This window comes from Mastigoproctus giganteus, chromosome 3 (genome assembly GCF_048544385.1).
Source record: "Mastigoproctus giganteus isolate SK-2022 chromosome 3, ASM4854438v1, whole genome shotgun sequence".
Lineage (NCBI taxonomy): Eukaryota > Metazoa > Arthropoda > Arachnida > Uropygi > Thelyphonidae > Mastigoproctus > Mastigoproctus giganteus.
In genome coordinates, this window is record NC_143577.1 from 34,136,250 (window position 1) to 34,161,852 (window position 25,603).

At 39.7% G+C, this 25,603-nt stretch overlaps 1 protein-coding gene across 5 annotated transcripts in view; it reads right to left on the reverse strand.

Moving 5' to 3' along the window:
• The window catches only part of Ddr (discoidin domain-containing receptor 2), a 496,805-nt gene that overhangs the window by 69,942 nt on the left and 401,260 nt on the right, over positions 1-25,603 (reverse strand). For all 5 annotated transcript variants that reach the window (XM_090369236.1, XM_090369238.1, XM_090369235.1 and 2 more), the window contains 2 exons: positions 7,588-7,693; positions 3,034-3,265 (listed from right to left, as the gene is read on the reverse strand). In XM_090369236.1, the coding sequence (XP_090225362.1) occupies positions 3,034-3,265; positions 7,588-7,693 (338 nt within the window). The remainder of the gene's footprint in view (positions 1-3,033; positions 3,266-7,587; positions 7,694-25,603) is intronic.

A 25,603-nucleotide genomic window follows, 5' to 3' on the forward strand; every position in this document is an offset into this window, starting at 1 on the left:
CACATAAATGACACTGGAACAGTCGGTTTGGTTACAGCGCCGTCATATTTATGGTTCCAATTACCCGGAAATTCCGGGTATAGCAAAACCCCCGTACTTTATAGCGATCAACACATCAGCGTATATTTTGAACAAAAAAAAAAGTCCTCTCCAAAATTCGTTTAGAGAAAAAAAAATGTATTGTGTAACTGAAAATTGGAGCTGCCTGAACTTTTATCCCTTCCATCCCCAAAATTGAAACGTCTGAACTTTTATCGCCAAAATTAGAGTGCCCAAATTTTTATCCCTAAAACTGGAAGCTTGAACTTTCACTAAAATAAGAGTTGACTGATCCTTTATCCCGATCTCCCATCTCGTCCATTCATCTCTAAAATTAGAGATGAATGGACCGTTCCCTAAAATTACTATTTTTAGAGAGAAGGAAAAAATAAATTTATGTTTTCCTTATTTCCAGGTATTAACTAATCCTAAAATGTGCATTCTTTTAAAGAATATGATGTTCATAAATCTAGATAGAGAGAAACAACTTATATTTAATTCTGTCCATCGATTCCTTGCCTTGTCGCATTTCTGCCTTCGATACCATATCGACTGTTCCCTCCCACTTTTTTCCAGGGAGAGAAGGCCCACTCTTAACAACGAGACAAAGCATCTCTCTCTTTCTTTTTTGTTTTCTTGTTCGTTACACTGACCTCTGACTGGATGCTTCTATGCTGCATCTTCTCTTCCGGCAACTATCTCCTCATCAGTGACACGCAGCTGGCCATCTCTTGAAAGCCACTCAGCACCTTATCTCAGCACGACTGCTTGCCGCTAACCATGTTCGGTCGTGTCGTATTCAAGCGGACCAGACGGAGTGTTATCACCGACAAGAGCACTCAAAGGCCTTGCTTCAACTCAGCTGGAGGGCTTCCTACTTGCGCGCGCCAGAGAGAGCTGAAGCAGCATCCAGCGTTCCGCGTTGCATTTTCATTCACAAACCGCACGGCCACTGTGCGTTCGTGTGTATGTTCCAGTTCCTTCAGCACGTGCCAGACACTATCTCCACGTCACAATGAGAACACTGAGGCAGTCTTGTTGCCAAGTAAGGAGGTTGAAAAAGTGTGTTCTTCCCACCCAGGGCTTCATAAGGCAAGCCTAGTTTCGTGTGGTACCCGAGTGCGGATTCTTCCACTTCTCGTACCTATAACACCTCGGGGGGCTTGTGTGTCCGCTGATAAGTGGGTGCTGTAGGTCTTCTCCCACAGCCAATTCGAACAGAAACACACATACACAGAGCTGTTGAAGATGAACAATCTGATAGGATTAATGCGTTATGAAAACCACAAATCCAACAGTTCTCGCGCAAACTCTATAGAAAAGCCAAAAATTGAAAGAGTCGCAATCTGTTTATCAAAGATTATCAAAAATTTTAAAAGATTATCAAAGATCATAGGCAATCTACCCATTTATCTTTCCTGATTTCCAGCTATGAAAGCTGATCGTGAGGGTACTCAGGCGTTTTTTGTTTGTTTGTTTTATTATTAGGCTTAAGAAGCATGATAAAACTCAAAGGCCAAACACGCACTACTACAAACAAATACATCTGTTCTCTATCAATCGCTCCTTTCTGCTTGGTCGATGCTCTCTTTCTTACTAACCATCCTCCATTCTTCACACAACGCTATTCTGTTAACTCTTTCTCTCGCTCTTTCCTTCCATTTACTTTTATTTAAAAGTTCTGGCAAAATGTCATAATCCTACAACTTGCAACAAATGAACTCTTTTTACAAATAAACGTTTTTTTTTTTCCTTTTTTCGTGCCTCTTGTAAATGCCTTTCTTAATTGCAACCAGGATTTTTATTAGTGAGTGTGTCATCCAGATTAGATTGAGCTTCTAATTCCTAGCGAGCCGACAAACATTCGTGCATCTCATCTGCATTATAGAGCCTGGTGATGAAAGGAATTCGCTGAAGTGGAAAATACACATACAAGAGAAGCTAAGCTGCACCAATAAGGCTCTCTCTTTATTGAAAAGTCGAGAGAAGCAGAGAGGCCCTCGTAGTGGGATTTTATTGACTCTTACCTGAAGCCCGAGGTACGGGAGCTTGTTTTTCAAGAAATGTAAGTACTGTCTGTCCGCCTCTCTCTCTCTCTCTTCCAACCCTCTCCTCTCCCCTCCCCCTCGCTCGAATACTGCTCAAGGGTAGGAGATGCGATGAATTCCACTAGAAAGTAATGCCTCCACGGAGCTAACCCCTCACCCATCCCTTAGGGAAAAAGGAGTATGGTGAGTTTTAAGTTATGTACTGCAGTTGGGGATGAGGACTGTAGGGGTTGTGTTCCGTACGTTGGGGAGGGAGGGATGAGTCGATGAAAAAAATAAGTTTTGTCATGTGTCGTCTCCAAGTAAAACTCCAGCACAGGTCTGCGATTTCGAGAAGGAAATTCAGTCTTAGAGATGCGTGGGAGGTGGGCTGTAAGAAAACGACTCAAAAAATTCCCTGCAAGCCTTCATTACAGAGACTGCTTTTAATGAACTCAGAGACCCAACAGCTGAAGCAACTCCGGCTAATAAAGTGAAAACGGACTCCGTCAGGAGTCATGCAAGTATCTTCGACGCGTCGAAGGACGGAAGGCGACACGGCCGCGTTCGGAGCAAGGTATGCGACGCACGCGCTGCTGTTGTTATGAAGCAGTTCCCGTCGGGCTTTGGAAAGTAGGCTTCCCTATCTTTGCTTGCTTCCAACTAGCTCGTTCTTTTAGAAGTGTTCTTTTTTTTTCCTTCACTTCGAACTCCTGCAAGGATGGGGGGAGGGTTAGAAGACAGTAACATGAAACTTAAACTAGAGTCCAGAGCAGGCAGCATAAAGCCTACAACAAAAGATTAACAATTCGCCCATCATTTAGCATCTGAAAATTTAAAAACTGAACTTCGGAATCCAGTTTAAGAGGCTTTTCGAGTGTCTAACTTTTTTACGTTGAAGAAACTGGATCTCCATCTCCAAGAAATAAAAATAAATAAATAAAAATAACAGAAAAATGTCCCTTACCTCTTGGCCCCATCTGTTCTGGAAATGCACCCATCTCGATAAACCTGGCCTCCAATACTCTATGAGGTATTCTTCTGCGTATTCTTGACCTTGCCCATTCCCGAACCTCCCTTGGGTAGCCACTTCGGTTATCACATGTACGGAATTTAGTTGGATCTCTAAATATTCGTGGATATCCTTGGAGATCTGCTGCTTCGGACACCAGGCTCCTCCATTCAGCTCTCTGTTTAGCCTGTAATTGAAATATTACGTTAAGAAAAGTCAGGTATTATAGAAGGAATTGCATCAAAGTATTAATAACCCTGCCCTACGCATTCCCATTATATCGCTGATGAATCATGTGATCCTAATAACCCTGTCACTGAGTATTTCCATTACATAGCAAGGTTGTGTTTAACGAAGCACGGGTGGGTGAGTGTCCAAAAGCATACATCAGACTCATGAGAAAAGCCCACCCACAAGTATAACTGAAACATTACATTAAAACTCCATAATGAACCTCAACAAAAAAACCTGAACCCGTGGGCAAGGGGATGCAGGAGGATCGACTCATCGCGACATTAAGCGCTAAGTCTCGTGTTATAAAGAAACGAAGGGCGGAGAAAAGAAAGGTGAAAGAGACGGCGCACGTGGACAAGAAGATGTGGGGAAATGAATCATGTCCTTGATTTGTCGAGGGACGGGAAGTAACTATAAATAGTCCAAAAAAGCGTCACGCAATTTATGTACAGCCCATAGAGTTAATGAACGATTTCATTGCAGTGCGCGTAAAAAATATAAAGACAACAAGGAAGTGAGGGCCCTGTCGTTTCAATAAGGCCCACCCATCAATCACAGGGCGTTCGCTCCCTTAATTCTTTATAGACGTTAACTAGAAAGTCCATTTATAGAAGAAGCCAATTCTAGCAAAGCACCCACTGTAAGATGCGAATTAACTGAAAGAAATACTCAATTTTCTGTGTAAGAAAACATTGGGACATCAGTCAACTGGTTTGCTGTCTCGTTCGGGCGAAGCCAATTCCTGACAGACAGTTTCAATTTTTACCATAGCCTTAAATAAGTTTCTAGTAGTGTAGCCAGAATTGTCCTTAAATTGGCATTCCTTGAACTGTCCTTAAGAAAATCTTTAGTTTAACATTCCTAAGTTATTTTTAGGTTAAACCCTTAGTTTTACAACCCTTTCTTTATTCCTAGAGCAACAATTCTAAAATTATCCTTGCAATAATCCTTCCATTAGCTTTTCTAAGTTTATCTTTAGTTTGACAACCTTTTCAGTATTCTTGGAGTAGCAAGTCAATTTTTATTCTTAGATTTTATACCATAAAATATCGACCTTTAATTATTTTAAGCTTGTCAATCCTGTGATTATGCTTGAGTTAACGATCCTTGACCACTTCTTATTTTGATTAGCCATTTTAAAAAATTGCTTCATATTAACTGCTTCAATGTTATTTTGTTCTAGGTTGAAAAATGTCTTATCTTTTTTGCATCTTAACGTTTATCGTTTTTTTTATGAAAATCCCAAACACCAAAATTATTAGAACTTACAGTACTTAGTACCGTACGTGGATTAAAGATTGAGAAGATGAAATAAGATACTCGTTGACATTAGACTTGCGTTTCTGTAGATTGTAAATTTCAAGAAATGTGTGAAGGGAGGTTATTCCAGAAAATGGAAGTTTAAGGAATAAATTGCGAAGAAAAGTTTGTTCTGTGAGTTTGAAGTTGGAAAATATTTGAATGTAATCCCCAACAGAGATATATGATCTTGCCTAGAAACCTGAGTGTCGTTGAAGATAACCATAGGAGCACAAGAATCCTCTTTGCGCGATATAAGACAGGACTGAGTTAATTTCTTCAATTCTTACAATTTTCTTCGATCTTGTATTACTTCTTTTAACAGACGGACAGCTCTGATAGAATATACCTCGCTAATTAAAATTTAAAAAATATATATAAATTCTGGGAAAAATTTATTCTCAAACTTTGTTGACAGTTTCTTTGGTACGTAGAAACCATGATCAAAATTGACAGGTGGAATTTCCACGTGGTTGTTCTTGGACAACGCAAGTAAAGAGGAGGAGGTAGTGAAGAGAACCTACAGAGCAAATTTTACGCAGATATCTTGTTCCTGTAAGCAAAAACACCCAAAGCGTTCTGTGTTTACTTGAAAGTTAAAAAATCTTCAACTCGGAGAGAACAAAGCCGACCGCTATGAACTCCTTCGGCTTCTTTGTGATTTTTTACGACCCCTGCAAGGCATCTTTAACGCTCTTACTTCGACTAATTATGACACTATTTATACCCCATCACCTTATCGGCGTTGCGTATCGAGCTGTCACCTCTTTTATCACAGACGGGTGCCATTTCCAACGCCAAGTGGCCTGATCTTTCTTAGCTACCACAAGAAGACACCGCCCTCCCCTTAGAACGCAGCCGTCAAGAACAGGAGCTGCTGTCCTTCAAGTTCGCTGACACTTTCTTGTTACTTGGGAGACCGCGTGATTGGCACATAGATTCGGAGTCGGGTTCTCGGTAAGGGTGTCCAACTTTCTCCCAGGACCAATCTATCACCTTACTCTATATGTCTTTGTGGGGGTGGTCCAAGAATAAGATAAAATTAATATTCCATGACACGAAGAGTGGCTATACTAGCCACTCTCTATTACGAAGGGGATGTCATCCCTTAATCGCTACACTACGAGAAAATGTTCTCGTAGTGGAGCGATTAAGGTATCATCCAAATCCCCCTTTAATGGGATTCTTTAGAGAATACGGGACATAGAAATGCGCCTTTCAAACGATGATCCTCTCTGCAACAAAAAGGAAAGCGAAAGACCCTTATTCAACAAAACTGTCTACATACCCACTCTGAGCATTCATGTATTCATACCCACTAAGAAAGCAAGTTCTACTCAATTCCTTTAGAGTTGAACTCTAAGCACGAACACCTGTTTTTAAATCTTTCATTAAACTTGCGTGGAATGAAGAAAACAAGCTGTCGAGAAAAAATTTCGCAAAGGGAATGATGAATCGCTAGCAAATGCATCCTCCTCCTCTGTAATAAAACATATAGTGTGGCCATGAGGCACGAGACTATTGTTACCGTTCGCTTGGCCAGGAATTGGCTAACGGAATGGATAAATATATTCATATCGTGGCGTTCGTCTATTGTGTAGCTGTCAACCACAAATTTTATATCCGAACGATACAAAGTGACTAGGAGATAAACGGTCTTGTGGATGCACATCGATTTCCTCAAACATGGAATGATTTTACGCCTAATCCTGCAACAATTCATCACCAGGCCGGTGGTAACTATTTTCTAGACTGCTTTCAACAGGAGCTGTGTACAATAGAAAGAGGGGCAAATCCAGCGTATATTATCGCCTTGAAAAATTCGTAGCCACGTCAGTGGGGAAACCATGTGGTGCTGTCGAGACTTGTTTTGTAGCGGTACGTAAGAGATAACCTGTGGCATTGCTGAGAATTACCATCAGGGGCAATTCGCCTGGTGCCTTATTGGAAAAAAGCATTGTTATAGTGGCCCATTGGGAACTCATCACTCAAGCCTGTCGTAGGGACAATGGCATCGGTAGAAAAGGGGCACTCCTCCTCCTCTTCCTCCTCCCTTGAAATATCCTAGCAGATGGGAATCGCTGCTTCACTTGCACAATTTATCATCTGCGCCTAAAAACCTGGAAATGTGTTTGACCATAATACACAGGGATAAACTCTCATTACGGGTTTCATCCAAAGGAATCATTTCTCTAGAAGGTGTCTCAAGTAGTTCGTCTCTAATAATAAATTGAGAGGGGGTGGAATGACGGGGGAGACCTGCGTGGAAAGCAGGTGTAGGTGGATAGCAAAAGCTCAATTAAATTCGGGATAAAATACTTTACAGCACGCAAGCGTGAAAGATGTAAGCTATCCATTAATTTTTGGTATATCTCGGAAGATAATCTTTCTTTTATATTTCCTTCCACAGTTCTACAAAGGTTACAAGGTAGAAAAACATGCAACTACACACAAATGTTAGACCAAAATTATGTTAAGATTGTTCTGTGGTAGAAGAGATTTAATGAAGACTAATTTTTATCCATATGAATCATATATATATTGTATTTTCTGGTTTTATTCTATTTAGACACGTGTGCGTTAAGCGCCAAGGCAACTAAGGCTACTAGGCATCAGTATATAATATCTGTAAGCGAATGCATTCTTCGGTCCGGATATGTCTGCTGTTCGCTGGATGAAAAATCCGAGTCTCCGGGAGAAAAACTACACAGTCCTCGTTTGAGACCAACTAACTTAGCCACATTGTGAAAATAGAGCCATAAATATCTAATAGCATTAGAAATAAAACCCAGGCCTTTTCTACCCGATGGGTAGACGGCGATTATAACTAATATACTACCCGCAATGACTAGTTTATCTAGTACAAAGTTAATTTAATCCGGTTTTGTGAACGGAATTAATAAAAATATCTCCATATAAATTAGTTAAACATACTTTCAAGAAAAGAAGAACAGAATAGAATTATATACGACTTACCTTGCACTTGGAGGACCAACGCTACCCACGTTGTAAGATGAGCTGGCGGTGATATCTTCATCTTTTATGATTCCAGATTCCATCCCAAGAGGGCTTTCGCAATCACCTATTAATAAATAAAGACAGAAATTGGTTTCAGAAACTGAAAAATCACATTTTTTCCAGTTAAATGTTTATTATATGATTATGAGCACTGCCTAAAAACGTGCAACTTTGTCTCTCAACTGACAAGAAGTTTTAGAATACTTGAGTTAGTTTCATGGCAAACCATATTTAGATCTAAGAAAGGTTTTGATAAAAGCGAAACGTCAATACCAGTTTTTTATTATAATTATTATTCCGAACTCTAATTAAAGGCGTGTTGTTATCAATACAACCCATAGAAGAGTAATAGTTTTAAGAAATGTCTAGCGCGATCCAAGACGCCATTCGTTTCTTTATTTGCTCACATTCCATCGTTAGGTTAATCAGGACCAGTACAACTGCGATAAATAAGTCCTGGTATCTTTGAAAAGAAGGGGTTTTTTTTCTGAATACAATTTATCTCGCGCGTGTCAGTTAATGTCGCTTTAAAAGAACGAAAGAAGCAAAACCAACACTAGAAACAGTGAAGTGTCAAAATCGACTCGTCAGCAAGTATTCCACAAGAGGAGAAAAGCCTAGCGATTTCGAAAAGAAGGGTTTGTTCGTTGCGTGGCTTTTTAAAACGCTAATTATCTTAACGCCACATCATTAAAACAAGCAGTGGGGGCCCCTTCGTGTTGATGTAACCGTGTGTAAAGATGTTTTTGTCCCCCCACGTACCTCTTGGAAGCGCCATCGCTCTTCTACAACCACTGTGAATAGTTGTTACAAATCCGATTCTAACAAGCTCGTTCTACAAGAACACACACACGCGCACACAAAACGACATCACGTGCACAATGGTTTTACATTACGTCATCAGAAAGGCTTCACTGTTGGAGAGGAACGTCTTCTTAGCGATCAGAGACTTCCTGGCATTTCTAATTAACGCAGAAATAAACGCTGTCTTGTGTACGTGTGGTGTACAGTCCCATCAAAGAGCTGGATAGTCAGCGTTATTCGGTTGGACGCGCACTTTGACTCCTGACGTCACGCACTTATTGTGATGACAATGATGGAAGAAGTTAGTGATGAATGCTGAGGAATTTTGGATTGAGGAAGCACAAAAGATGCAAAACAAAAGATCTGGTGGGTGATTACTTCAAACTCCCAAGTGACCCGGAAGGAGAAAAGTGCAAGATAGACAGAACATGCCAACCCGTGTGTCAACATCATTATCCCCTCTGGGTCATCCAATTACGACGACAAACAATCCAGTTCGTAAATATCTGCGCTTGAAACATCACTCGAGTGGAACTTTTATTTATATAAACCCACTGACGTATTGAAAAAAAACTCCCAAAATTTGAAATTGCTAAAATTCCACAGTTATGAAATATCCATTATTCAGAATTATGAAATATTGGTGAGTCAGAATTGCGTGTCATAAATTCTGCAATGGATTCCAGGCAACAAAAGAAACCAAAAATGTGTTCAAGGATTTTTGTTTGTTTGTTTTCGAAAACAGTGTAGTTTTTAATAAATGTTATATTAAATACTTCTGACGTCATTTCCAGTATCTGAAAAAAAAACTCGAGCTCTGTGATAATACAATTATTATTCTTAATGAAATACTGCACAGGAGGCACCAAATGAGAAAAAAATAATAATAACTAAAGTTAAGACAAGAACCGAATCTTCAAACCTTAATGCCAACTTTTCCCCCTAAAAGTACCTTTTTAATTATGTTAATTCAATTTGGTTGCAGCTCCATTATGTCATTACATGATGGCTGGATGTCACTGAAATCCGTACTATTTTCGAATCTAGAGAAACGTGCGCCATCTTCATATAGACAAAATATGAGAAGCGGAATCCTGTAGATCAACAGGCATGTCATCACTTCGGCTATGTCATGCGTGTGTTTTAACTTATTTACTGTATTCTGGTGTAATTATGTCGTTCTGCATCCATTTCTCTGATACCCAAAGTGACATCAAGTAATTTTAACACAGATTTTCTTAAAACCTAAGCCGTTTTCGAAATAAATTCACCAAAGAACATTCTGAATTCCATTTGTTGTCAGGAGTCCACTGTAGAATTAATGACGTACAATTCTAAATCAATCTGCATAAAGACAGAAACATCTGGAGATATAAAAGTGATCTTTTTTATTTATTTAATTATTTTAATTATGTAAAATTAAATATTTCTTCTCAAATATTAATATAACTCAGAGAGAACTTAAAACGAATATTTAAAATTACTTCAGCTATTGTAACAACGCATTCGACAGGGTCTATAATCATCTTCATCCGAAAAAGGGTAAGCTGATCATTAGTCATTAACCACGCTGGATTCTTATTCTCACAGAAAGATGAGAGAAAACCATGCAGAAAACTTTTCAAAGAAACATCATACTTTTATATATGTTCGGTCCATCTCGGGGTGGGTGGGTACTCTCGTGCATGCATTATGGCCTCTTAGAGAACACATTAAGACAAAAATAATAAACAAAAAGAACACTCCATGCAACTGTAGTGATATCCCCAGAGTAAGAAGCATCCCCTAAAGTAATAATTTTACATTCTACGAAGAGGAACAGCTTAATCATTTTGTTGAGATCTGGATGGTACAAAAGAGGAGGTGGATGATGGGAACGAAACATCTGCTGTGGAGAAACAACTACGGAGAATAATTGTCGGATTGCATGTCAGTGCCCAAACCGTTAACCCCCCCCCTAAATCCCCCGCCGCTTTCTACCCATCCCACTCTTCTCTTCTGAAATCTCGTCGCTGTCCGGCACTGCATTCAACCGCATATGCCCGCTGTTTGGTCTGAGAAGGAAAACGAATCACAGCTAAGGTACAGGATAGATAAGAAAAGGGAGGTGATGTGGGAAAGCATCAGTTGCCACGAGCATTAGGTATATCATGACCGCCTTGGCGCGGAAGAAGAAGAAGAAAATAAGGTGGCGGGATGAATGGATGGAGGGTAGATGTGCTGTCTGGCGAGGGAGGAAGAAAGACAGAGTTCAGCGACATGGCCAACTTCTCCGAAGCAATTCACCGGGTGAAAATTTTCTCCACATAAATCATCCAGACATAGAAACCCCCCTAAGTTATAATTCCCTCCCTCCCTCGTGCACGTCTAACAGGCTGGTCTGTTGTTTCTCGGCGACATTCAATCAGCTGGAATGCCAATACGATGATCCTCCGTACGACCGAAGAAGAGAAGGTGATGCATTAGCCTCAAACTACGTTCAATCTGCGACAATTCTTCTGTAGCTACGCACTGCTCAACTGAGCAGTGGAGAGGAGGGGGAGGCAGAAGGAGGATAGAAAATGGGGGAGGAATTACAGGAATTACAGCCACACCAACCAGCCAACCCCTCAGTACAAGGCTTACTGGTGGTTAATAGGTATGGCATTTCGGAAAGCACGCAATTTCCATGTGTCCGAAATGGTGGCTAAATTATAGCCGGTTAAACACAGAAGCATGCAAGCAATGTGCGCGAGTCGTCTGTGCATTACAGCAGAGAGGACGCAGTAATCAAATCGTACATCGAAGCGAAGAGAGAGAGAGGGAGAGAGAAATGAAGTTTCTCTCTCCAATTTGAAGAGAAACATAGAAACACACGAGTTTGTCTAGAAATTAAAAGAATGCTGTGATAAAAATTATATTAATGAAATAATAAAATAAAATATAATTAATAAATTTTAAATATTAATAAAATCATTAATAAAATTACAGCATTTCATCATAAAGTAAAATTTAACTATTAATCGCGATTAATAAGCCGTCCTGATAATATACAAAGGGCTAAGGCGCATCTATATATGTATGATCCTGTTCGGTTGCCCAGCAACCAGATTATTATTAATCTCTTTTGTTATTTCCAACAACAGAAGTATAAATTCATACAAGGGCTGTATAAAAATTTGTAGAGCGATATATTTATCTCTAAATCCAAAGGGAAAAAAAAAATTGGGAGGAAACAAGAAAAACGACCAACGCAAAGGGTAATTTGAAGTCATCATGATTTTTTCCTCTTCCCGATAATGCACATTTTGTTTCTCTCCCGTCTCTCCGTCTATTACAAATGGAATTTTGACAACAAAACGACCACTTAGACACAAAAAAAGAAGAGAAGAGATGTCAAAAGATATAAAATGGAAACACTCACGCCTGTAACAACATTCGAACCTCAAAGATGGATTTGCTTTAGAAATCCCAATGATAAGCAATGTGGTGTTGTTTGTACGTAAGAAGTAAGGGGAAATCTTCCAAGACAGAAAATCGAATAAACGATGTCATCTTTCGTACGCTCACTTATTGTTCTTGGGTGTAACTGGTACCGATCCTCCACCTCTCTCTTTAAGGCCTCTGGTTATGAATAATTTAAGTGGCGCCGTCTGACGAGCAAACGGTAAGTTACGCGTTATGGATTAATTTCTGCCAGTTTGTACAATTGAAATTATCTTTGCTCATTAAAATGTAATTAGATGCTTTTTACGATGTTCCTTCTGAATCCGAAATCTAAAAAGAAAAAAATATGATGGATGAAAGTCACAGAGAGAGTGAATGCAAAATAAGCATTACCAAGAAAGTTTTCAAAACGGGAGGGGCCTCCTAATTAGTGATATCAAAATAAAAGCACATGGGTTCTTCAACGGATTCCAGGAAATACGTGTGATATAAAAGTACCGAAAATAATTATCGCTAGGGTAGCGTTAAGGCGCGCTCAGTTTTATATCCTGAAATGTAATACTGGCTTCCCTTTAATGAGACGAGGAGAGTGGATTTGAAAAAACAGAAAGGGTGAACACACCATTTCTATATTATGCATTAGAATAATATCATTAGTTAGATCAGTGGTAGTAAACTTTGGCACAACTGCCCTTGCAAATACGGCTCCTTTTGAGAAAGAGAGAATCGCGAAGTTAATAAAAAATAAATATCAGAGGGTGTTTTTAATTACTTTGCAGCGGTGGCAAGAAAAACACGTTGACTACTACTGGAATAGATTATGGTGGTTGAAATTTCAGAAGAGGCAAGTGGAGATAATGTAGTTGTATATATGTGAACTACTCCAAACGAAAAACTAATTACGAAACAGGAATTTAAGAATTAAAATCGTGACTGATGGTAGGAAAGGCTGGTATTCCCACCAGGTGGAGGATACTGGACCTCACAACTCCTATGCAAACGAATCCGGAACAAAACAACTTAAAGCCCATTAATCCTTGTGCATAACAACCCAAAACATTTCTAAGCTTCGTCGACTTTTATATACATCAAATGATGGATGCTGCAGGTTGCTTGTGCAACCAGTTTGAAGAGACAAAAGCAGAAAGGACATTTATAAAGCACTGTGGAAAAGTTGATAATTACTCATTCTTGCCACTACATAGCTGCTTGTCTTTCAGTGGGGAGCACGCGTTAATCCTGCACATGTGCTATTTCGTTGTCTGGGAATTGTGGTTGCTACTAGCAACCAACTTGGAGACTCATATAAATCATTCTGTCACAGAGTAAACAGAAGAGAAACAATTGTGTTTTTCATCCCCGGTGTGCGCTTCGCAGTCAAACAAAGACGATAAACAGGAAGATGCGCCTTTGGCCGGAAGGTAGGACACAACTGCTCCTATCCATGCAAGGGTGAAATCCCAAGAATCAAGTCGTATCCCCACTTCCTACCCCGCATCTCCTACAATAACAAAAACGAGAAACATGTTTATCAAATAGAGCATCTTGCATTTTCTGTCTCTCAAAGAATCTCCAAGGGAAACAGGAATGTCACTTTAGTGTTTGATCCCTCGCCGAATGTCTTCTTTAGCAGTCACCATAATGCCAGACTACTTCAAAACATTGGAAATGGGAAATACTTTATAAACAGTTGCTTTTAAAACGCGTGGTTTCTACCTTTTCGGGTTTAATTCAAGGTCTTCTTCAGATGCAAGTATGAAAAGTAGTGCACAGATGGCATGATATAAGTCACAGTACCAGGACCTATACGAAGTCATTAGCGCTCAACTACTTGAGTATAAACGGCCATGCCTTTTGGAATACCTAATATTTTGATATTTTATTTTTTCGATTGTAAGTTCTGTACTGATGGGTGCCTAGTTGGCCACTAATAAAGGAACAGCAATCTTTGAAATGACCCCTAGTTAAGGGGATGCGTTACAAATAAATGGTAATATACTATTTAGGGAACTACTGTTGGTTCTGTATAATACTGAAGTCGTGGTAGGATTGAACTCGTGGAAGACTCGACATGAAACGTTTGGTACATTTATGATAAACTTAGATCGCTTTTCTTGGCTAGATCATTAACATAATTAATGCATCACCAGCTTTATTATTAACATTAAGGTTTAGTGCAAAATCATAATGATTCTGCATTAACGTTAATAAAGCTCACGTACATCTTATTAGTGGCCCTATCTGCAGCACGGCTATTACAACCTGTACTGTTCTTCAGTTATAATCATTGTAGAGGGTTGCATCAGTTTTCTCCCAGAAACTAGTCTTTTAACATCCAGAGAAAGAGAGTACAAACATACACAATTTTTTTCAAAACAAACACAACCCGCAGACATTAATATCGACTCCACTTGGCCTTAGCTGCCTTGGAGCTGATTGTGAAACGACTTAAGCTGTGATTATTTGGGTTTGGTTTCGAAAGTATTACTGCTCTGACGTTTTGGGTTTTATTACAAACCTTCTTCAAGTGTAACCGAGAAAAAGCGGTGCAAAGTAGGATTATATAAGGCGTAGTATGATTTATGCAAACTGGAATGCTTTAACAAAGATATTCTCACATTGCTCACACGCTTCGTAGTTTAATTTATTTTATTTAAAATATTTAAATAAGTTAAAATATTTTAATAGATAAAATACTGGTTTAGAATATTTCAGTATTCTAAAAAAATATTCTGAATTTTCTGCAGTACTGAAACGCTTTAAGAGTCAATTGCTAAGGCCCTGGTAATATTCTTTTCCACTGTTAAACCTCTCTCGAAAAGCTGATGAATGTTTTTAGCAGAGCATCCCTATTTCACCATTAACTCGCATTTGATTTTCTTCCTGTCTGCGAAAATAATGTGTGACCGCTTTGTACTGAGACATAATAGCACTTGAGGTATCATTTATGACCAACTAAACAGCGAGAAAGGGATATTAGCAGCAGCAACGCGGTAATTTCGATACTCCAGAGTGACCATATAGCTGTCCAGAGCTTGTATTAAAATGGCTCCCATATCGTAGCCACACCAGACACGACAATAGGCAGCAAACAGTAAGCAGGCATCGAAGGCAGGATATCCGCGGAACATATGGGCAACAGTTGTCCGGGCAATGAATTAAGTGGGGGAAGGAAAGAAGAGTGGGGAGAAGACAGACGTTTCCTCCCCCTCATTTCCCCCTCGATACACACACATACACTCCACTGGTCTCAGCTGCAACAGGCGAACGGTATCCCTCTCCAGAGACCCACGGAGGTGGTAGGGGAAAGGCTATGATTCATGCTTGAATCAGTTACGGTGGTAGATCCGCTGAGAAATGAGTGCGTAGGATCGCTAAGCGGGCACGCGGACACGTGCGGAAACACAAAGAACACTACTTTGACAAATGTTCGTCAGCCAGGTACCCGTGGAAGAACTGCTCTCGCGAATGAAGCAAATGAAGGGGCGGAGACTTGAGGTCAGGATGGTGCTCCTATCGTTACTGTTTTCTCTCGACCGGTGGGGGGGGAGAATTAAACTCCCCCGGTTGAAGTCGAGGGGGGGGTTTAAGCCTAACTGCACAGATGAAAATCTGGAAAACAGCAAAATCAATCAATGTGGCACAGGCTAAGATTGCTCTCGAGGGACACAAACAATTTGGAGAAGCTAGCAGTTAGCAATTTTCAATTCTCCCCTTCTCCCCCAACTGAATCACAGACAGGGTCGACTATTTTCCCCATTAAGCACTTCTCGTGTAATGAGTTTTAATGAGAGTCTTCAGGATTTTTACGTCTCCAATGACAATCAATTCCTCTCTCCTTCAGTCGAAGGAGACCCGTAGGAGACATTTATTAAAATTTTATTGCGACACCTCGCAAGCACTGTAGGAGATTTTAGAAAAATGGTGGAGGGTTGGGGACGGTGAATGGGTGCAATTTCAATAGTAGGGAGCGCATTTTTGGCACATTGCTAAATGAGTTGCAGCTGATGCCCGGCATTTAGTGTTAATGAAAGTATCCGAAAGAGTATGCAAATTATTCAACTGATGGGGTGTGGTGTGGTGGGTGCATCCGATTGATGTATGCCACTACGGAGACGATGTTTTTATGACCACGTGTCGAGAGCCAATTGTCACAAGTATAGAGAGAAGGGTGAGTTATAGGACATTAAAGGACACTTACGGACGAACAATGGCTCGTAGGATGCCCGACACGCAGTCCAGTAGCCCTCAGATGTCAACTAAAAAGCGATTTAACAACATTCTGAAAATATACTTATATTGTTGAAAGTTTTAGGAGTACCAGAAACTAAGACCATATTCGCCGTATATAATGTCTAAACTGCGTGTGTTCTGTGGTATATTTGCTGTGTGCTGGACTAAAAACCCGTTTATGTGAGAGAGAAAAAAAAAAACATGCTATCCTCGCCAGAGACCGACTAACTCAGCCACGTTATGAAAAACGCCCATAAAAATTCCTTGCGTCGTTGACTGGATTCAATTCCACTGTGCTACTCACGAGGGCAATATTGCGACATCCAAGAATACAGTGTGATTTTCCACAGTATTTCGATAAAGTTATTGTTACCACCCAAACCCAAACTTGGAATGACATATGGTGGTCTCCATATTTGTGCAAATAGGCGTGGGATAGATAGGAGGCTCAAATGTTTCTCTCCAGGGGATTTCCGAAGGCCGTGAGGAATGGGGTGGGATATTAACGCAAGCTCTTTTTTAAACTGAACTATCAGTATCCCTTCCAATTGTTGCATTCGGTACTTTGATGGTATAATAATTAACCACACTCACGCCATCTTTGAAACATAAACGTTTCTGTATGGCAGAGATCACTGATAAGTTCTAGCATAGCAAATAGGCCTAATGAACGTACATTCAATAAATATTTGCACTTGAGAAAGGTTAATTGTGCGCAAGTGATCACATTTGTGTTTATATAACACGACGTATGCTGATTGGAATGAGGGAGAGAGAGAATTGGGTGGTTAACGAAAATCATTCCTCGGAGAAAATTAATAATATAGCGGTAGTAAATTGTAAACTCTCTTTCTCCCTCCCTTCCCCTCTCTCGTCTTTCAGTTCCACACATCCCTTGTCTACCTTCTGAGGACATCGAAGCCCGCACCACTACCAGCAGCTGCATATGGTACGCCTGCCTACCTTCACCATTAATTGTGTCCACCAGCCGATACACGTCTCGCACGCGCATTCGCAACACCGTCTCCCTTGTCCTTTTCCAGTCGCTAATACCCTTCGACAAGAGGCTGTCGGGACAGCCCTCCTAAATTAATTATGCAGCACTTGGAGTGCAACTGAATTATTTAATTTACATCAATGCACCGAACCAAGCGTAATCGCGTTGCTTCGACAACACCAACAGAAGCCTTGTCCAGGCGCGGTATTAATAATACAGGCACCGTCATGTTTCACTACAACCCCCTCTAACACCCCTCTCACACCCCCCTTCCTATTTTCCTCGAGTTATAAACCTGATTCAAATCAGCAGATTTAAACAATTCTGTCACACCACTAACCGGGATCAGAGACAGTGAATGGAAAGATAGAATAACACATGTAAAGCAACAAGTGTGACAGGGAACTACCAAATGGTAATTTGATAACTCATGACGATTAGAGACAGCATCGAAGAGCAGAGGGCTCACGAAGAAAGCCTGACTGATAAGCCGTCAAACATTGAGATGGAGTTAATAACTTGCTGGGTCAGTCTCCTAATTAAAATTCGAGAATCATGTCCGTAAGCCAATATGTCGGATATTAGTCATCACGAAATTTGCTTAACACGTGATCTGTACGAATCCCCATTAATAAACGATTGGCATGCCACTAAACTGAAACAGCAGTCAAACTAAACTCTCATTAAAGAGCCAACAGAGATGACTTAGATTTAGCTGCCTGAACATAGCTTACCATCTGTTGAAATTTACTAGATATCTTTCCATCGATCTTCTGTAATCCAATCACAGAAGAGCACATAAAACTATTGCATTTAAATTCGCCTATTGCGATATGAAGTTCACAAATCCATCTATGATTTCCATTCATTAACAAAATTCCAGCGTAAAATAATAAAATTAAATTAAACAAAATTCCAGCGTAAAATAACGGAATCCCAGAAGATTCCACCAAGAGATAGTGTATCACTGGAGGTGTTCACAGAACCCCTGTTTTGTTTTTTTATCTTCTTATAGCCCCCTTGCGGTTTTTGACAAACAGGAAGTAGCAGGGAAAGATGAAAGACAAGATCGGTAAAATGCTTTTCTGGCAGATTTTAGTACTAAACAATGGTACAATAGAAATGGGTGAGAGCTACGTTGTCTACTTGGGCACAACGCATCCGCACATCTGTGGGAAACAAAAGTCTCTAATGGTACCGCAAGTCACATGCCACGCTGTTGACTACACAGTTGTCCTGCTTTCTCCTCCTCCCGTCGCTGACCAGACTGTGAAGTTGCCGTACGGGGTCCTTGAATGAATTGGAAGTGAGAATAATCAGGAAATTCCATCTATCTGAGGCTTTTCTAAAAACAGATCAGAATTCCGTCACATTGCTGAGGGCGCTGTCTGTGAGATGGACATTCTTCACATATTCACCTCAATTTTCCTCCCCTCTGATCGACCTTTTTTTGGAAGGTGAATACCAAAGGAAATGAAAAAATTTCGCACAGATCCTCATGTTGAATGCGCACGCAATCCTGTAGTATTATGTATGAACGTGTAGTTTGGTTGACTTTTAACCTATCCCCTCTACAGAGCATAAGAAAGCGATAGCTATAAGCAATTAATAGATTGAATTTTAGTCACCTTCAATACTATTTTTTCCAGAAAGATGGTAGTGCACTTCTACATCGCCCTTGATATTGTGCAGTCCGAAACTTTGACAAGAAGAGATTTGCAGGTTAGCTCCTGCAAATCACTTTTCAGAACGAATCCTGAGAAATCAGTCCTATAAATTATTTTGTATACCATCCTATTAATTTGTAGGATTTTTTATTGCATATTATTTTATAAAATTGATGCGGTAAGTTTTTAGGATTAGCTCGTCATGTTTGGAAGCCAAAACTTTTACATTAACATTCAAAATAAAATTAAAATTAAAATAACACTATCCCCTTCATTTTCGTATCTTTCTAATATTTTTTTCTAATCCTTCTTTAAATTTATTAAAACTATCCACTTCCATAATACTAGATGGAAGTTTGTTCCAACAATCAATTACTCTCTGGCTGAAAAATTTCTCACAAGCTATCCTACAGCCATCCTTTTTCAATTTAAATTTATGATCCCTTGTGTGTCGTCCGAGAAAGAATTTCATTCAAATTAATACGTTTGTCCTTCAGATTAGGTTTATCAGCACGAACTGTATGAGCTATCAATGCACGGACTGATCTAACAGGTCAATGTCCACCCAGTGACTTTGAGCAACTATTCCTCATTGGCACAATGGCGCCTATTAACTCATGATAAGATTAATAAGGATATTGTGGTGATAAAATTACGTTTATAAAAAATAAAAATTCAATTTATGGTTTCTCCCTTGTAATTAGAGCTTAGCTGAACAAATTCAAATTTTGAGAGTTCCTTAGCGATCTTTATGGTATCTGTGACGGTGTTTGTGTGTGTGTTCATAGAATGATTTTGCACTGGCTGAAAAACCAGGAATAACCCATGGGGGAAACCCCACTCCTTCCTCTGAAAACGAATAACTACAATCTTGATTGAAAAGATCATTAAGATTTCCTGTGATCAACAACGAAATTCGAACCAAGACCTCACCTAACGGACCCACTCTACTGTCATGAAAGACCTGATAACAGGAAATCAAGAATTGGAAGCATTTAACAATGTTATCGAAATAGGGATCCTGCTGAACATTTTATATTTCTAAACACAGGCCATAAATTACATTGTAATGGATTCTGCAGACCAACTGCGCAATCTTATCCAGCAGTTTTTATAAATGTGAGCGTTATGTACACTGAGAGAATTTGGGAGATGGAAGCAGTGGAAGAGTAAAAGGGAACATATTCATAGTTTTCCTATCAGAAACCAACTGGCAAGCAACCACGCGCTGGTTTAATCCTCAGCCGTTTCGTATGAGATCCTGACCTTAAGCTGAACATGGCTTCAGCGCTTATCCCTGTTGTAGCACCCAATGTCACGAGGAACGCTGTCATGTCGCCCGTCAACTCCGACTCATTCGTCTTAGCAGAAAACAGACTGTACACAACCACTGTCTTTCCAGTACCGAAGAGTCTAGATTCGACGTATTACGGACGCTCTGACAGCGTTCCCATTGATCTCACAATGCGCCTATCACGGACGGCACTGTTTGGTTCATCAATTATGGTGATGGAGTGTCGGTGGAGGAGGAGAGAGAGAGCGAGGCAGTTAAGGAACACTTCCTTTGGCGAGTTTTTATTTAATACGTTATCTAAATATGCCTACTGGCACCAAAAGGAAGGCGATTAGGTTTGGGAGAAATCACTCTTCTGTCCCCCCAACCTCCATCTTCCTATGGAAAGGGGAAATGAAAAACGTGTCTGAAAGTGGTGGTTGTTGATAAATCGCTTTAATCCGCTTGCATGGCAAGAGATGAAGAGAATGACATATGTACATGCAGAATTCGTTACTATGGCAACAAAAGGTCATCGTATATCGGAACTGTGAAACTTTCTGGTGTGATCACTTGAACGAATTATCTATTAATTTTCACCAACTGGCATCGCCCACTAGTGTGTTTCTACACTCTAGTTAAGGGTCCTTGAGGGGGAAGGGATTCTCTGTGGGATTAAAATAACCCATTCAATGATTATCCTATTTTTTTTTTTTTTCAATATCTTCCATAGATAAGTGATGTCAGCCAGATCTTCTACAGATTGATTAAAACCGACTTTTTTTCTAGTCCAGTATCGAAAGCTAAGACCAAGTGTTGGAATGCAACATCTATAAAATTTGTGTATTTTATGGTCGATTTGTTTTTTCTGCAAGAAGAAAAAAAAATTGGAAAAGAACCATCTTCACAGAAAGATCAGTGGAAGTATGGGTGCGAAGATGATTTATAACATACAACTGAAATTTCTAATACCTATGAAATATTTTTGATTTTTAAAAAAAAAACAAATGATGCTGCTACTTATTCTAAATCATTGGCAATGGATCTCAGGTATATGCCGCTATTCCCTACAGATATCCTTGAAGAAAGCCCTTGGGGTAGATCACCACTCATCAATAATATGCCAAAGGTATCTAAGATCCTTCAAATTCCTAGCTATGTAAGATACTCTTAAGGGTGTTGTTACTACTGTTGTAGGTGATATCGTATCAAATTCCCCTCATCTGCAGAACAAAAAAGATCAGGGCCATTATAAACAGACTTAAGTGCATCTCAATACAATCGCAGAAGTGCAATGTACTTCGATTATTCCTCCTTTTCAAAAGAGATTGAGACAGAGAGTTGAAGGGAAAAACAAAAACCATAAGAGCTGGTCAGTGCAAGTTAGAAACTATTTTTCTTTTGAAACGAATTCCTTCCTTCGTTAATTGACACTGAGAGAACACCGAAGACCTCTCCGATACACAAAACCACAAACACTTCTGAGATTCGCAAGCGAAGATTTTCTTCTGGTGACCTGGTTTATCGTAATTACTACTTTCTTTCAATCCGCGTCACTCTTTCTGTGTTTTCTTTATTTTGTCTCTTTTCATTCAGTCGACCGGATATTATCTTATTAAGGATCAATTTAGAAGTAATTTGTTCTCTGTTTTTCTTCAGTTTTCTTTTCTTCTTTCTTGGCTGTCTTACTGTAGTCTCGTGAACCACGCGATATTCCTTCATCCCAACCTACGGGAACAATTCTGACAGCAAAGGATTCACCAGTGAAAACATCTAAAACTTCTAGACAGCTCAATAGTATTTCATTTCTCAGCACATAACAGGGTTGGGTTCTTTAGTCTCCTTTATCTAAAAAGACTCTGTGTTCAGCTAGAAGAAAAGTCTTTATAACTTTTTTCTAATCAATTAAGAAACAGAAAATGGTATAGAAATTTCTACTACTGTACTTTGAAAAAAAGAGATTGTATTCTAGAGTTTATTATTTCAGACTAACTTAGCAGTTTTGCTTCAGAGTGCCACCTGGTGGAGAAACGCAAACGAATATGCACCATAAACAAAAAACCGGTATGTTCTAAAGAGAAGTAAAGAACACGAAGCGCGTGATGGGCGTCAAAACTTAGGCAGGCCTTCTTCTGGAAGCCCTAAGTACAGCACTATATAAAGCAGCCTCGTGTGAAACCAAGCATCTGTTTCCATAGTAACATGATCTTTACAAGGAGCGCTACTACAAAGACCACAATGCAGATCTGAGGGCAACGAAAGCAAACACTTGTGACACTCTATTACTTATCGATCTTCTGGAAATTTTAAGGAATTCTTGCAGGTTCAGTAGATCGACACGATTCTGTTTAGCAAGCATCTCATCTCTCTCTCTCTCTCTATTTCTTTCTCTCTCTCTCTATTAATTATCTGAACGAGCTGTGATTGCAGTAGATGCCCAAGGCATTCCCTGTCATATTTTGATTTCAACCAATAATTCAAAGGATTCACTGAATTCTGCCAAATATCTTAGGTTCCTTGACATTTTCCTGAGCTTCCAAAGCCCACCAAGGAACTGAAATTGAGAAAACTGAATGATATGTATCAAAACTGTGGATACTTTGCACAACAGAATCCCATCGAACGTTGCAGGAAGCATTTCTGAAATTTGTGTTTTAATCCGATATTCAGTCATTTTGTCGAGTATTTTAATCCTGAAAACATATAAACAGACCTTTACAATTAAGTGGATGCACACGCTCACCGGTAGCATAAGCAGCGTTAATCAATCCTAGAATATATATTGCTTTTTCGAATCCATCAGTGTCTAATAAATTATCTATTTTATTCTGCCAAAGATCATGGGACACATGGGGTTTTGGGTTGCAATTTATTCCAACGATGTGCTCTGTGGTTGAGATAGATTTCTGCGCTAGCCACTACAATGTTCTGATGTTATTCTCTTCAAACCATGGGTTCATTTTCTTTTTTACATGAAGCATTGTCTGCATTCATAATGTTTTTCGCAATATAGAGCACACAGATAGGAATTATCACATACCACTCCTCCTCCTCCTGCTGCCGACTCCACAGTTGGGACAATACTCAGGAAGCAAGCATTCTTCCTCCATACCAAAACATGACCATCAGCCTGAAAAAAGTGTATAGAGCGACTTTCACTGCTTCTAGGTTCACCATGCAATTGAAAATGTGGATTTATTTTGTCATTCAAGGTCTGCGGGGTGCAAATCTACCGAGAAAATTTATGACACTCATCTCTTTACGTATCATGAAAACACTTTGATTTGTTGGTGGTCACTCTTAGCTCCAAATGATGATTCTAAATGGATTGGTGGTGAAATGAAGTAACCAGCCGTCTCATAGTACATCGATAGAGGGGGGACAGACCAGAAGTGTCACCTTTAGACTTTCATTTTTTAACGCACTTGCCAATTGGGCTAATGCCTGTTCAGCTTTATAGGCCAAAATATTTGCATATTGTGTATTTATTCACAATGCTCTTCGATCAGAGGAGTTTTCATGACTTTTTGTAGGATACTATATGTCCACAGGAGGCAACTCAAGACTGTCCTCGTAGAATGTCCACACTTGGTAGAAGACTGTCCACACTTGGTAGAATCGCCGTCCTTCCCACACTCGGTGGGAAAAACCTTTGAATCCCGTCAATGAGGTGAGGAATTTTTACGGGCCTTTTTCACAACGTGGCTGAGTTAGTCGGTCTCAGGCGTGGATGTTATGTATTTTTTTTTTTTTTTTTTGCTCCTGGAAACAGGTTTTTCGTCCAGAAAAACAGAAAATCGACCAGAGAACACACACAATTTACAGATAGTATACACGGAGCAATATGGTCTTAATCGCTAATACTCCTAAAACCCACTACTACAACAACTCAGGAGTAACTCTGACTCTTTCGTATTACACTAAGTAAAAGCGCAATAAAGCAGTTAGCCAGTGACTGAAGAATAATACAGCAGAAGCTCAGATGTTGTAAGAGGCTTACATTGATCAGGTATCGCTAGCCAACTGGTTTTCATTGATTCACAGTATAAAGAAGGTCGATAATCGTTTCAGAGAAATGGATTGCAAAAATCCGTTTTACTGGAAGAAAGGATGAACATGGAAAATCCTTTTGTGGATGAAAACCGACAGGTGACTATCAGAAAACTGGCTATGTTGAAAAATATCAGCAGTTAACATATATTACATCTTGAAAAACATGTCTCTAACTTTTGCTTTTAGTGCAATCCCTTCTTTTCATTGCAATCCCTGATCTTGTCCCAATGACTTACTCCTGTTACCAACACCGAAGGAGAAATCTCTGTGGACCGTTTCGACACGAGACAAACAGCTGCCAAAACCATTGAGACGATATTAAATGAAATGTCCAACGGTTATTTTCTGCGTATCACGTAAGACTGAAAGAGATGCTGGGATAACTACATCAAGTCTGGAGGAAAGTACGTAGTTTCTATGGTAACCACCTTATGTGTTTCTTTTTTTTTCCTTAATACATTATTTGTATATATACTTATCAGTCTAACCATGTACGACTGCATGCTTCTTTATCCATATATCTTTTAGGTATTTCTTAATCTCTGATTAATTAGTTTTATTTGTTGCCTACTCATCCCTGCTCTTTCGGATTTTGCTCCTCCTAATCCCTCTTTCTTCTATCTATCTTCTTTAGCTTCGATGCTGAGCTCTCTCTCTCTCTCTCTCTGCTTCAGTGTGTACGGTGCTTGAAAGAGAACAGACAAACTCACTGATGTTTTTACAACTTGGGGTAGTCTGGGAGAATTACTCTTAATTGAATTACGGATTTGCAGGGTGCAGTGCGGCATGAGAAGCACACATTTTATGAACGGAACGTGACAGCCATAAGAAGAGCAAAAAAAAAAAAAATTATACTCATTTTTGGCTGGCAGTGCGGGAAGCCATTAACCAACACCATCACGGTACTGCGGAGTGGTTCTACAACCCGTACAACTTACTGCACAGTCGAATATTAATTATTCGAAACCTGCGACAGAAAATGGTATTTATAGACCTCGTCATGTCCCGCGGAGAACGTAAACATTTTTAAGGAAAACTCGCATGCCACCGGTGAGTGATTTTAATGGGAGGTGTAACGGCACGCACGACTTCCGTGAGCCTCTGCATTCATAGACACAAAATTTTCATAAGTTGGCCTATACGACGATAAAGTCCGTATAATAGTTACGGCCGACACTTCGCTGCTGCTTAATGACGATTGAAAATAGTCGTAAATTTCCCTTCTCAGGTGCGTTTCTCTTTCCATAATTTAGTTTTCAGCGAAGGTACTACACAGATAAAGAGTGAGGCGACATCACTTCGCAAGTTCTGCAACATTGCCAAATAATTTTTCCATTGCAAATCGCCCGGGTGGTGATTAATCTTTCCCCGATAGGTTTGTTCAAAATACGTTCGTTTTTGTCACTTCAAACTTCGCTGAAGCCAACAATATTATAGTTTTAGTCATTATCACCGGGTGGCGCTAGTGTGTTTAGCCTTCCAGTCTCTTTTCCCTTACCTTTGTCCATAAAGAATTATAAA